This window comes from Belonocnema kinseyi, chromosome 5 (genome assembly GCF_010883055.1).
Source record: "Belonocnema kinseyi isolate 2016_QV_RU_SX_M_011 chromosome 5, B_treatae_v1, whole genome shotgun sequence".
Classification (NCBI taxonomy): Eukaryota; Metazoa; Arthropoda; class Insecta; order Hymenoptera; family Cynipidae; genus Belonocnema; species Belonocnema kinseyi.
Genome location: NC_046661.1, coordinates 120,921,653 through 120,936,365, shown reverse-complemented (window position 1 = coordinate 120,936,365; position 14,713 = coordinate 120,921,653). Strand labels below are relative to the sequence as shown.

General features: G+C 30.8%; 1 protein-coding gene across 1 annotated transcript; it reads left to right on the top strand.

Moving 5' to 3' along the window:
* Positions 1 to 605: 605 nt before the first annotated feature.
* On the top strand, positions 606 to 3,574 carry LOC117173291. Its single transcript, XM_033361772.1, has 2 exons — positions 606 to 844; positions 3,139 to 3,574. The coding sequence occupies exons 1-2, from the start codon at positions 787 to 789 to the stop codon at positions 3,537 to 3,539; spliced, it is 459 nt and encodes a 152-aa protein (XP_033217663.1). The 5' UTR covers positions 606 to 786; the 3' UTR covers positions 3,540 to 3,574.
* Positions 3,575 to 14,713: the final 11,139 nt, after the last annotated feature.

Sequence of the window (14,713 nt, the reverse complement as noted above, 5' to 3'; positions counted from 1 at the left end):
TAGAATCTTGGAACTGGATTCTGGCTGTTTTACAACTATACGACTTTTATTTTTTCAAGGAGTCTCCTCATCCTAAATTCCGGATGATTATTCAGAAAATTTTTATGAATTTCCCTAGACGCCTATTCCCGTTTACAGGTGCACCAATTTTTCGAGACAACTAGACTTAGCCTACCTTTTTATTAATGTAGGATTTTCTAAACTCTTTAGTCCTTTTATTATTTTCTGCTTGCCTTCCTGATAAATTCGGTGCTCTTTTTTTTATCCCTGTTCAAAAGTTTAAACTTAGATTTAGAAACTTATATATTCGAAGTTGACACTTGAATGATTTTTGATATTTTATTGCAAGTTTAGCTGTTGCTAAAAAAACAGTTTTAAAAAAATATTAACCGTATAGAATTATAAAAAACAAAAAACTCGTATTTATTTAACGTTATCTCTGCGAAAGACTTGATTATAAATTTTTTTTAAGTTTCTACAAGGTTGATCGGTTTATAGCAGGCGACGCGTGAGTCATATATAACTGATAATCTGATATGATATTATAGCCTTCAACATTAAACTTGAAATTATTTTGATATCTTCATACGCTGCACGGTGTTCCCTCTTAAAGGAGAATAGAAAGATTTATGAAATTCAAATATTTTAGAATGTGATAATTTAGAAGTGCGAGTGTGATAGCGACTAGCATATATACTGCAACATCTTGTAATTAAATAGCAGTTCTTACAGATATACAGTGCAATCAATTCTCTACACATCAACTTCCTCCGCTGATTATAAAAAATGAGAATCTTTACAAGAAGCATGGCTCTTGCTTTAGCGGTCGTTTTTAATTATATTGGTAAATATATAATTCAGTACATTCTTAATTTCATTTTGATTGTAGTATACATCTGATTAATTTATAGGCGGAATTTTAAACTAAAATCTGTCTGAGTTGCATGTTTGGAGAGTGTTGATTACTGAACATATTTTAAAAATATTAATTTTTGACATTTTCGAAAAGCAGCGTATTGCATCAGAGATATAGTAAATAATAAAAATGTTCCATTTAACATATCTCCTACAATTATCAAGATGGGAAAAGCAGAGACATTGCCGACCACCTCCTACCTACGCCTAACCTAAATTTTCGGCAAATAAAAGCATTTACTAAAATTTTGTTGCTTTAAAACTCATGCCTTCGTATCACAAAAAGATCTAAAAATTTACTTCAGACTATTTTTTGATAAGACGTATAGTTTTGTTTCAAAATGATAGCGCCTTTTAAATAAAATATAACATATTGTTTTTAGTCTATAAACAAAAACCAATGCGAGATATGAAACAGAAGTCTATAAAACAGATATCGCTTTTTTAAGAGGTATATTTTATGACGAATGGAATGTTGATTACACAGACCCACGAAAAGTAAGAGTTTCGACGAATTATTCTAGGTAATTTTTACATACCTTTAAGTCACTTAATCCGAATCCGAAGTCGGGATTCGGAAGGTAGCTGTTGTTTTCTTTCTATCTTTAAAGTAAACTAGACTCAAAAATTACTTTTTTCGTAGATTCCACTGCCTTATAAAAGGAAAGGAGACTAAGTTATCCGATAGACCAGACTCCTTAATTCTTATGAATATTTTGATTGACTGGAACCGGATCCGAACTTGCAATTCCGAAGTTAGCACTTGTTTTTTCCCGGCCTTAAAATCTCCTAATCAAACAAAACGCTTTTTTCATGTAATTTTTACGGTTTGGAAGAAAGCAAGATCTAACTTTGAAATTCTGAATTTCGATTTGGATTTAGGGACCCAAAATGCATAAGAATCAACTAGTCTGATCTTAATAATAAACAAAGTAACAATTACGATTTTTTCAAAACTCTGCGATTATACTTTTTTTTTCTATTTCGCTTTCAGCCAACCGCAAGATATTAATTGATTTATTTCACATTTTATGCAGGTTATAAGATACTAATAGTGAAAATTTTTAGTTCTAAGACATTTTTAATTCATACAATTTTTTTTGATTGACCCTATTTAGAATCCATGTACCTCGGGAGCAGGTTTTCATTTCCTTATTTTCAAAAAATTGCACATTTTTTTCAATATATATAGACGAAATTTTAATGTCAAAATTCACGGGCTACAACGAGTATTACCCACGCTATAAGAAATTGGTCGAAAAAAGTAGTATATCTCTTTCAAAATTCATTTATTTAAAACATCGAATGTGTTTTTAAATTTTGAGCCAACATTTTTCAAATGCAATTGACATTGTCAAAAAATTAAAAAATGACTTTTTATTAGAAAAAAACCATAAATTTAACATTTTTATTAAGTCTTCTTAAAGTTATGACATTTCTTTTAAAAAACTTTTTTTAACGCCGAATATCTCAGAATCTATGCATTATAAAAAAGTATAAAGACAAAAATGTTCGCTTTCACATGATGAATAAGAGTGAAGAAAAAATAATTTTTTTATAAAATTTTGTTTTGATTTTTTGCCATTTTTTAAGTTAATATCTCATAACTTTTATACATAGAAGAATATAGTTAAATTATTTATAAAAAATTTGGTCAGTTTGAAAAATATATTGAAAATTATTGCACAATACATTAAAAATGTCCGAATACAGGTAATCTACTTGATTATATTAATTATATAGAACTTTTATAATTTGTGTGGAATCCAACAAAGGGCATTGAGAATTGCATTGTGATAATTATTTTTAAACATATTTGATACAGCAAATATTCAAGGGAGATATAATATCGTTCTTTATTACAAAAAAAAATCAACAACAGGTAATTTATGCAGAAGAAATTTAAACTGAAAGATATTTATGCTTGACACTTTTTAGAAACATCTCAGTTTCATAAAAATATCGAATTAAAGCAGTTAATACAGAGAATGGCATTTTTCTACAAATACTACCGTTTCTGACCCTAACTGTGGTTTTTTTAAATGAATATAAATGCATCGACTGTGAGAGTCCCTCCTTAAGAGACTTTCAGGCCAAGGGGTAGTAATATATTTTACTATAAACATACCTTTAGCTCTGGAGACATGCTAATTGATATTTGAATACTAAAATTCAAATAAGTACATACCTCTATTAAAATAAACTGTTTTACTTATTCTACAGAATTAGGTTCGCAGACGGAAACTAATTCAGTATTCGAAGGACAAGTGCGCAGAATTCCGATATCAGATATTGGTCGTGTTTCAATATTGCACTGTTTGCCATGCATAGCACCATTAATTTTATTACGGAAACGTGTTGGTACAGAAGTAAAGGAGTTCACCAAACGTACCACCTTATTAAAAAAGGGGATTTTCATCTATGGATGGGATAATGAAGGTGTTGTTGATGAATTATATGATACGGCTGGTCGTCGGATAGTATTGCAGGGAACAACAATACGTTACGTAAAAAATACGGATGCATTTCGTGAAACTTTCTGTATAGGTGAATCTGTATCTGCTCTTGTGACTGCTGCACAATATCCTATTTTTCCCGCCGGTACATCAAGACCGAGAGAGTAAATGATTTTGGATTTTTGTGGGCTGAACTAAATTTTCAACCTGTAAGGCTCTTTGTATTGATATTAAGTTTCTTCTTAATAAAAGTGTATATTTTAAACGTATATATCTTATCTTTTGTTTTCATTCCAGCCAATAATCTACTGTTAGCACGTTTTAGATTAGATTTTTAACAACCTATGTATTGAATCAATAACATATTCTGTATATTCATTAGTAAAACATTCAAGGACTAGCACTTAACATCTAAAACATTCGTATCAAATCACACATATGTATGCTTTTCACTGAGAGCTGCCAAGTCTGATGCGATTAGGTTTATAAAACCTTGAGTGACTGACAAAGGCAAATAAAGGGAGGATTTAGGAAAGTCCTTGGCAATTTTTGTAGAGGATTAGATTAATTGAACAGCTGTAATTTGATTTAGGCATAGTGCATAGAGACATACGTTAATCTTATGGGGATAATTATCATCCTCGTATTAGAAAACTAGATAAGAAGGCTTCTTGGTGGAATTGTAGAGGTCAGACTCTAGCAATAAATGCTAACGAAATACAGTCGGAATAAAGGAACTAATGAAAAGAATATTGTGAGGGCATTCAGAGTGTACCTGATACTGCAAAACTCCAGAGAGCTATAGAGAAAACCAAAAATTTCAGATGAAGGCTGTTATGGAGACTGTTAGGCCGAACTCCTCTGATTGTCTCGATCCGATGGCAAATCAAAATGATGCATTAAAGTCCGCTAGCATGTTCGTAAGCATGTTCGCTATCATTTCTAAAATTTTTAAGACAAAATATGTATTATTCTAGAAAAAAAGCCGGGGGAACCTAAAACTTGTAAAATCGACCATTTTCCAAGTATCACATGCCGTTAATGCGTTACCTTCAACATTAAAAAAATAAGATGAGCATGAGATGTAGCGATTACAGCGTTTATAGACGAGCCTCGGATAATACCTCTACGAAATATATATTCAATTTTTTTAAGTAAGTATGGCGTGCGATTTAAGGTTACAAACAAGTAATGGTTTCGCACTTCGACAGCACCTACCACAAGGACAATCACTTTAACTGAATATTTTAGGTACAGTCGTTTCAGCTCCCTTCTAAGCTCCCTTTTTTTGATACCTCTCCTCGTTTTTCTTCTCTTTGGCAGTGATCATTCACTTGGCCGAACGGGAATTCGACCACGAATATAGTTTGTTCCTCGGTGCCTTGGAGAACGATGTCAGCCTTCGAGTGTTTAATGGAGACCGCTGTCCGAAAATGGCATTTCCAGAAAATATGATACTTCTTTTTCGGACAATTGACTCTATCTCCATCGGAGCATTTGGTGAGGCAGGATTGCCGCCAACGCCATAAGACCGTCAAAGATGATTACAAAGTAATATCAGGGCCACATTATGTCTGTAGACATAAGTCACATTATGAGCAGGTTTGATAAATTTCGTTTCAATATCGTAATATTTTTAATAGAAATTACCCAGAGGGATAATTTTTTTTTCAAACTGAAGATTAATCTTTGGCGAATATAGAAAAAAATATAGAGAGAAAGGGTGAAAAAAAGTTTGACCTTGAAAATCTATGTTCCGAACTTGGCCTCTAAATTGTGTATTATTATTTTGAAAATTAAACCAATTTAACTACAACATTCTACACAAGGGTTTTCAGGTCACATATTTTAAATCCGAAGAGGTGAGAAAAGCATTTAGGGGTACGAACAACTTTTCTGCTGCAGGCCTAGATGGTATAAAAAACTTCGGGTAAAAGCAGTTTACTTCCATACACGAACATCAAAACCGCATATTCACCTAATATTTAAAGTCGTAAACGCCCGTTTCGCAGTGGCTGGTACTGAGACGCACTATACTCCAACTGAAAAAGGCGACTTGTTCAACCGAGAAAAATAAGAGACCTCTGTGGAAAGAGGAGTATGAAGAATGTGGTTGGAATAAAGGTGTAGCAGGCTTCCGAGAGAACCTCCTAATTGACATATGTGTCTGCAAAGATGCAGCAGCCCATCAGCGCGTCCTGTCAATAAGATGAGTTGACTACCCAAAAGCTTTCTATTCAACCTCTCATAGACTTATCATCTTTCTGTTGAAAAGGTTGATTATTCATCCACACATAGTGAGATTCATAGATATGATGCGTCTTTAGAAAAGTATATTTACTCTTTTATCCAGAAATTATTGTGTGATAGAAAACAACGTCAACTTCCTGGGAGGCGTCTTTCAGGGTGATCCCATGAACCCTATACTCTTTTGCATCACGCTTTTGCATCTATCTCTCGCTCTACGCAATTCTTCTGGATACAAATGTAGTGACACCAACCATTACAAATATAAGGTCCCTCGTGTACTGTATATGAATGACATAAACATCTATGCTTCTATTGCTAGGAAGCTTCACAGTTCTTTAAATATCGTAAATTAATACACAGAATAGATTGCTGTGGACTTTGGATTGGAAAAGTGAGCCAAAACTATTCATAAAAAGGAAAAATTACTGGTGTTCTCAGCGACCCTGAGAAGTCAGAAGTTTTGTGGTTCAATTCCCAACGGAGTGAAGATGGAGTAGGATATTTTTTTCAAGAAATAATTTTAACATGGTTGCCGTCCTGGTTCTGCTCTACTCGTTTGTCCAATGGCTCCATGGACAAAGAATTAACTTACGGCCTTCAATATCGCCATAGGTAAAATCATGCTTATGCAGAAGAGCTTGTATATCTATACGTCCGTTTCGTGTTTACACATCTTACAATGTCGAGGTCGACGCGGACTTCTAAATCTGTAATTTCTGTATAACCGAATTGTTTTAAATACAGCTCACACCGTTGAAAATGGCAGAGAGCCTCTTCTAAAAATTATCATCAAATACGAGTTGATTGGCAAAGGGGCGTTCCTTTACAAATTTGCGGAGCAGTCACTCGACCGAGATACCTGGTCTGAATTTAAACGTCAGAATTGAAGAAAACCCACTCCTCTATGTAGAATCCTTACTTCTAAAGGCTGAAGCGAATAAATCAAAGGCTTAAAAGATTCCACCAACAGCTACTCGAAAAAAAAATGCACGAAAACTTTCACACAAATGTAGAAAATCAACCCTTGTCGAAGGAAGAGACTTTTTTTCCTTAGATTATCAGGACTTAATTCAGGTATAGAGGGTTTCACTTTAGCATGTCAGAATGGTTTCATTTCCACGTAAGTATACCGTGATAGTATTTTCCGTCAAGAAGTTTCCAGGAATAGGTTTAGAGCGTGTCATACACACGCTGAGTAGTTAGAACACATTCTGTCGAGGTTTCCACTCACGCGGGAACCACGTATCTCTATAAACATAATCCGGCCTTCAGAGTGCTCTATTACCATTTTTGTCCTTCTCACGCTGTTGGCCGTGAGCCTGCCCTGCGAAAAGCTCCAAGGGAGGAAAAGTTAATTGTCCAAAACTACGAAGTGCTCAATGTTCTGGAACTACGATAAACGGAAAACATTCTTCATGGCACATTCGAGGCCTGACATCATTCTCCAAATCTTCGAGAAACGAACTATATTCGTGTTCACAGCCGCGGCTCCGGCCGACTAGAACGTCACTGTCAAGGAGAAGGAAAAGAAGGAGAAGTGTCAAGACCTTAAAAGAACTATGCAAAGGCTGTACCTAAAATATTCGGTTAAAGTAATTATCCTTGTGAAACTATGGTTTCTTTGGCCTGTCACTGTTATTTCATCGTACCTAAAGCTACCTATCTACCGGTCGTGAGACCAGGTCATTTCCAGATTCAATGTCATTTTTTAGATAACAGTTGCTACCAGTGGAATTCTGTGGTGGTTGTTTGAACTTTTTTGTTTCATATTGCATATATATTACAGGATTGATGAATAATCATAAGAAATGCTTACTTCTAAACTGGAAATTTCCGTCATGCTAAAAATACTAGATTTATCTAGTGTGATAATTTGTTATCACAATGATTCTTTGAAAAAATAAATGTTTGCCTTACATAAATAAAGTTTAAAAATAATTTTCGTTTTTAGAATTTCAACCTGTATAAGGTAACATTTTCGTTGATTGATGCTAAAAGAGTTAAAAATTGCTAAATTTTATGTTACCCTAAAAAAATCTAAAAATTTTACATCCTTTCTCCTAATAACTATAATATTATTAGAGCTTTTTCGCTTCTTATTAATAATTATGAAAGAACTTGTCTTAATTATCCGCTTTCATTGTAGCAAAAATATTTCAAATGAGAAAAATGTTTTCATTTTTGATACATTAAATGGAGGTTCCTACTTTGGAATATGATCTTGCATCTCATAACTGATAAACCTCACATTTTTAGTTAAACACAAATTGCCATTCTAAGAACAAAGTTTTTTGAGGATCACCCACTAATTAACCAATATTTTTTCATATTTTTGAGACAGGTATTAAAAGTAAATTTTTATCTTCGTTTTATGAATTTTATATATTTTTAGGAACAATTTTCTGGGTTTGGTGATAAGTTAAATGCGCAAGATTTCACAAATTATGATCATGACAAAACTTTTCTAAACTTTCAACCATTTGCTCACTTCACATAATTTATCTATGTAATCAGTATAAAAAATGGATTCAGATACCAAAATGTTAAATATACTTGTTTTTTGGTCAGAAATGTGAGAAAACCGAGACCTACTTTTTATCGACCGTTTATGCAAGCATAGACGTTTTGTTCGAAAAAATGTATTTGGTCATTCGATCCATATAAACCAGTAAACATTTTTTTAATCAAAATGCATTAGTGGAACGTAATTTGAACCATCTCTCTTTAACCTACATTTTCATTAAAATTATTTTTATGAGTATTGATAACACGAAATTACTATTTAACTGAAAGGCCAGAATGTGTGTTTTTTATTTTCTAATCATCAGTCTTGACACAATAAATAATGCTTTTTGCACCACGCCCTGGAATGTCTCTCTTAGCTGTTTTCCGTAATGAAAACTTTTCATGAGCTCTAGGTAAGTATCTGGGCCTGACCCTTATATTGCCATTATGCGAGATGCTTCTCGCAAAATAAATGTAAAGTACAATAAATAAAATTATATTTAAAACTATTGATAAAATAATTTTATGTAGAGAATAAAATAATCACAATAATTCAACTATGTAACTTATATTATTTTAACCCCAACCTCAAAACTTTCAGTCTTGAAAGCTTTAGAGACGTCTACGTTATGCAGAAAAGATACTTGCCGATTTACCCGATCCAAATCATAGTAAAAGCACTTTACAGTAGTGGACACATCACAGCTGAACCTTAGCTTTCCCGAAAATAATTTACAAAACTACTAATTATTTCTCCAAAGTAGTTAAACTGCCCCTGAATACATATTCAATATTTAAGAAATTTAATAATTAAATTAAATATTATTCATTAAAAATTTTTGAATTTCAATTGTAAAATTTGAATTCCCAAAAAACTTTTCAAACTAGCCGGATGAAAAACAAATTTATTGTACAAATTTATTGATTATTTTGTAAAATCCACAGAACTTATAGGCAATTTGATTATCATAACCTATAAGATATTCAAAAAATAATAGGCAAATTGTAAAATGCCAAATCAAAAGTTATCAACAGAATTAGCATAGTTTGTGAAATAAATATGTTCCAAGTAATTTTTAAGATATGTAATGTTCAAAATGTTCTGTATTGGAAACATTATGCATACTTTAAGCATGTAAGAAAATTTTGTCATTTCTTACAAATTCAATTTATACATTTTTGTCGATATAGTAGCTCTTTCAGCGTGCCCGTGGACACAAAACTTATGTTTATCCAACGTTATCTCTGCAAGGTTGCAAATATAGATTTTTTTACAACATTTTTACAATATTGGATGATTTTCAGAACGCGGCACGTTATTCAAACATGACTAATAACCTGATAGTATATTATAGCCTTCAACATTTCACTCAGAATCATTTTGTTCTCTCTCTCTCTCGCTCGCCCTCCCCCCTCTCTTCCTCCCCCTCCCCCCTCTCTCTCTCTCTATATATATATATATAATTTGTACGATCTGCCCCCTTGAAAGGAAAAAAAGGGAGATTTATGAAATTCTAATATATAAGACTGTGATAATTAATGAGTACGAGTGACATAGCGACTAGTATATATATTGCAACATCTTTTGAAATAGGAGAAGTTCGTACAATTATACTGTGCAATCAATTTTCTACGAATCAACTTCCTCTGTTATCTAGAAAAAAATGAAAATCTGTACTGGTACCTTGGCTCTCGCTTTAGCGATCGTTTTTAATTCTATTGGTAAATATATAATTCAGTACAATTATAATTAAATTTTGATGGTTGTATATGTTTGACCAATTTCTAGCTGGAGTTTTTAATTAACAAATGCTTACGCTGGATTTTTGTCGAGTATTGATTCATAAACATATTTTGATAAGTTTAATTTTTGTATGATTTAAAAATCTATATACTGTATTAGGCGATGTAGTAAATCTTAAAAATGTTATTTTTAACGTATCTCCTACAGTTATCAAGGTAGTGAAAACCGAGGAATTGTCGACACCCGTCGCGTCGCCCCTCAGTAACTAACATTTTCCGGAAATAAACGCTTATACTTATATTGCTTAATAAACTCAATTATTCTTGAGAGTCAGTCTATTTTAATTGCACAATTGTCGTCAAAAGCTGTACGATGTACATGTCAGAAAAATCACTCACCATAAAATCGTTTAAAATTTTCAAATTTAAACACCGAACATAAGATAATAAACTATTTGAAAGCAACTTTCTGTCATTGTTCCGGATACAAAAGCACAACTTTATTTAAACTCGACTGAAATGTGTCAATTATTTCAGGTTTTTACTTTGAACTCATGTTTTTACATTAGAGTGGGTGGAAATGAACAAATTTCAGAGTTTAAGATCCTGAGATTTCACAGAGCTAAAATAAGTTTTAAAAAATAATTATTTTCAGGCTAAAAAAAATACTATCATTAAATTTGTCGCATTCTGATTATTTGTGTGCCTCATTTTTAAGTGTTGGCAAATTATAAAAAATAATGTTTTTCAAAAGAAAATCTGATTTTTGGGCCTTTAAAAATTAAAATAAATTCGTAAAGCATTACAAATTATCTGAGTCATTGTTTGAGCTCATGGCAGTTTCTATAAATTAAAAAACCTAAAAAAGTGGTGAATGTTTTATCACTTACAGATGCTAATTAATAAATATTTGTATGCATGTATTAAATCATGTTAAATGATAAAGATTTCTTAAATTTCTTTAGGTACCTTTCAAGTGTGAAAAAATATTAATTTTCGATGCTTTGATTTTCTCCTAGATTTACTGCATTTTATAAACATATTTTGGCTTCAAGAAAAGTGAAGATCTTTTTTAATGCATTTCAAATTTTTTTTAAATCGTAAGAGACCTACAATAAAACTCGTTGATGCTACCTAGAAAAGACTTACTGAATATAAGTAGAAAATTATTATTTTAATACATCAAAATATTTGCTAATTATATATTATAAAACTACTTATTTCTTACTCAAAATATATCAAATAATTTAAGGCTGTATATAAATTAAATAAAGGTTATAGAAATTGGAAACGTGATAAATAAACACTTTTAATAAAAGAATGTGATTGTGTAACATTTCAAATTTTCTTAAAACGATTTGAAGGAAATAGTAACAAACTTTTAATTAGGCTACGTCTTCCTCACCAACTATATGTTTCTATAAATGGTTTAATCACAATAGAAAACATAGCATTATTTACACTCTTTATACATTTCACCTTGCTTTATCCACTCTACAAATATAGAGAAACTTTTAAAATGTGAATAAACTAAGGAAAAATGTATCGTCAGTGTAAGTAATTCTAATTTTTCCGTTTTAAAACAGCAGCTTTTAAATATGTTACATTGAAGAAGATATGATAGCCTCCAATTAAAAGTTAAAAAATGTAGCCTTTAATATATAATAGGACATATGACATATTTTATATCGTTCACTTCCTCTCCATCAGTTTTGCATACGTCAAAAACAGTCTCTAATAAAAATTCCGCAACACTCAATATCATCCAATCTTAAATATGACGATTGACAGAAGCTCTGATTGAACACTAAACTACCGTGACAGTAGGGCACGACCATAACACAGTAACAGGCCAACAAAACTTTCGTGTCTTAAGAACACGGAGCGACCCAAAGATGACGGCCTTGTGCATCTATCTCACAAGTGCCTCGGCATGTTTTTAGAACGCGGGTATGACTTTGGGATTAGGAACCTGTAATAGTTCTGCACATGTATATATTTTTTGTATTCATCAATTATGTATATTTATATTAATTTGTCATACATGTATAAAAACGTTGCTTGATAGAAAATTAAAGAGTTTAAGTCCCAGTCATTTTCCAATGTTCCTTTGAATAATAGTTTTCTTTTTCTACAAATATCTCGTTAAAGTAATTATTAACAAGTAGAACTTAGTTATGTTTCAAAATTATTGTTTAAGATTCATAGATATCTGTTGTGATGATTTAAAAAAGATAAAAACCATCGGTAGAATTCAAATATTTTAGAGTAAAGAATTTAAAAAATCACTTTAAAGTCTGCCCTATAATTATATGTCTAAAAACGCTGCATTGCTAGTTTGTAATAAAACTCGAAAACAATTGTTCAAAATATTCATAATCCAGGCTGATATATTAAATTATATCTATGGAGATTTTAATGTAGTAAGTAATCGATTTATCAGCGCTCAATTCAAATAACAGTATATAATTATCACTATTTTTGCGTAATATTAATTATAAAATATCCGGTAACACTCTATATTAATTTATTATAATAATTAAACCGTCTGCATCACAAATACATTCTTTGGTCTTTCAGTTATAGATTTTTAGATTCTTTTGGGTTACCCTTAATTTAAAAAATCTTAATGTCGTGCGTGCGTATTATCATCGCTCTGTAGTCTTGCGCTTCGCGCTCGAATTTCGACAGACGTTTTAAAATATAGATTTGTTTTTGAAGAAACCTTACAATAAAAAGTTACAATCCCTTTTCCAGAAATTTTTCCGTATCTTGCGTTGTTATACTACGAATAGGATTTTTTTTGCAGTGATATCAAAAAAAAAATTACTAGAAGAACTTCTGTAGGACTTTTAAAATCTATAATTCCATTTTGAAAAGTTTTCTTATTTTGAGTCGTTTGGCCCAAAATTTGAATTTTGGATAGAAAAAATCTATTTTTACAGGAATATATATATTTTGTTTTAATTTTTTTTTTATCTTTTGACGTTTTGCAATTATTCTAAAAGCTTTTTAAAGCCACTAAATATATTTTAAAATAGCTCAATTATTTTCTAAATTAATATGTGTTTAATCGTCTTTTTTTTAAGTTTAATCTTTTTAAATATTCTCTGGAAATTAATTTTTCAAACTCAAAAACAATTTTAAATTTTCGCAGCCAACTAAGGGGAATTTTTTTTTATCTTCTCGAAACCTTTAAAGATCCTTAAAAATCTTAAGTTTCTTATATCGAAATGTTTAAAAATCAAACTTTATTTGTTTGTTTTTTGAAATCTCATCGGTTTCAAAGTTAGTTTGGATCTTCTTAAAACTTATAAATATCTCTTAAGTCAACTCCCATTTTTTTAATTGATCATTTTTTAATTGGTATTTATGCATCAAAATTTAATAATTTCCCTTGCATATTAAAATTTTATCAAATAGTACAATTAAAATTCTTACTTTTGAATTTTAAATTTGACACTGACATATTAAAGCTTAATAATTTTCCATTTCAAACAAGTCTTTTTAGAATTGTTAAGTTTCTGATATTTGTTTTATAATTTGCTCATTTTAAAAAAAGTAAAATATGGCTAAACATTCGAAAGAACGTATTCCTTGATTAAAAATTTTCAAATTAAATGAGTTAAAAATTGAATATTTTAGATTGAAAAAATATTTGAATAAGATTTTGAATGAAATAAAAGCATTTAATTTTTTTATTGATTTCAAATTAGGACTAATAATTTATACAGTTTTAATCCAACATTTACATTTGTTCAACTATAGAGCCTTTCAAATTGAAAAGTTTCTATTTTTAACGCTAAACTCTGTAACTTTCTTAACGTCAAACAGATTGTAAATCGCTCTGTAAACTCAATACTTGTTTAATTTTTAATAATCGCACCACAGTTCAATGGGATTTATTATAACAGCTGAAGCTTTTTGAAAATTGTCATATTGTTGTCAAATTGTAGTTTTGTAGTAGAACACTTGCGGGCAAAATGCAGATTACGGTTGTGCTTGGATTAAAATTGCTTAAATAATAAAAAATAAAAATACCTTGTAGATTTTTACAACAAAGTAGCGTGATTCTTAAGTTAACTAAGTTACAATAATATTTTTTAAATGTTCTGCATTTTTTAAATTACAGAAACTCGTATGTACTTTACTATTATTTTTTTTTACTTTTCTACAAGAAAACACAAGAAAAAATGAGCTATTTGTATGTAACTATATTTTCTCGTTAAATTTGGTCAATTTTTTCACAAAATGTACGTTTTAACGAAAAATTACAGTCCTATAAAAATGATAAAAATAAAAATTGTGAACATTTTGAATCCTTGTTAACAAATTCGTTCTTTCTTCGAACAGCATGTGACACAATCTATATTACCGACATTACTTTTTCAGTTAATTGCATTTTTTTTAACTTAAGATCTTTTTTTGTGAATAAAATATCGTAATGAAACTTTGAAACTGAAAAAGTGAGGTCGGTAATATAAATATTTTAGTGTGCCACATTCCCTTCAAATTCAAAAAACGTGTGCCAAAGATTTATTTTATACGTTAATTTTTTGGCGAATTGTCGTGTTTACGGACATACAAACAGACATACAGACATAAAGACAGACGCCATCGCCAAAACTTTATTTTCGGCTTATATATATATATATATATATAATTAAAAATTTGTCATAAGGACAACCGCAGGATTTCGCCGGGAGCGGGTGCTAATCTGAAAAATTGCACCCGCTTCTAGCAAAATCGTATATAAAAGGTTAATAATAGTTGTTTGTGTGTCTAGTAAAAAACGGGCGCTTTTTGCGTATATAAGCGTCACTTTCATATGGAATGTAAGTTAT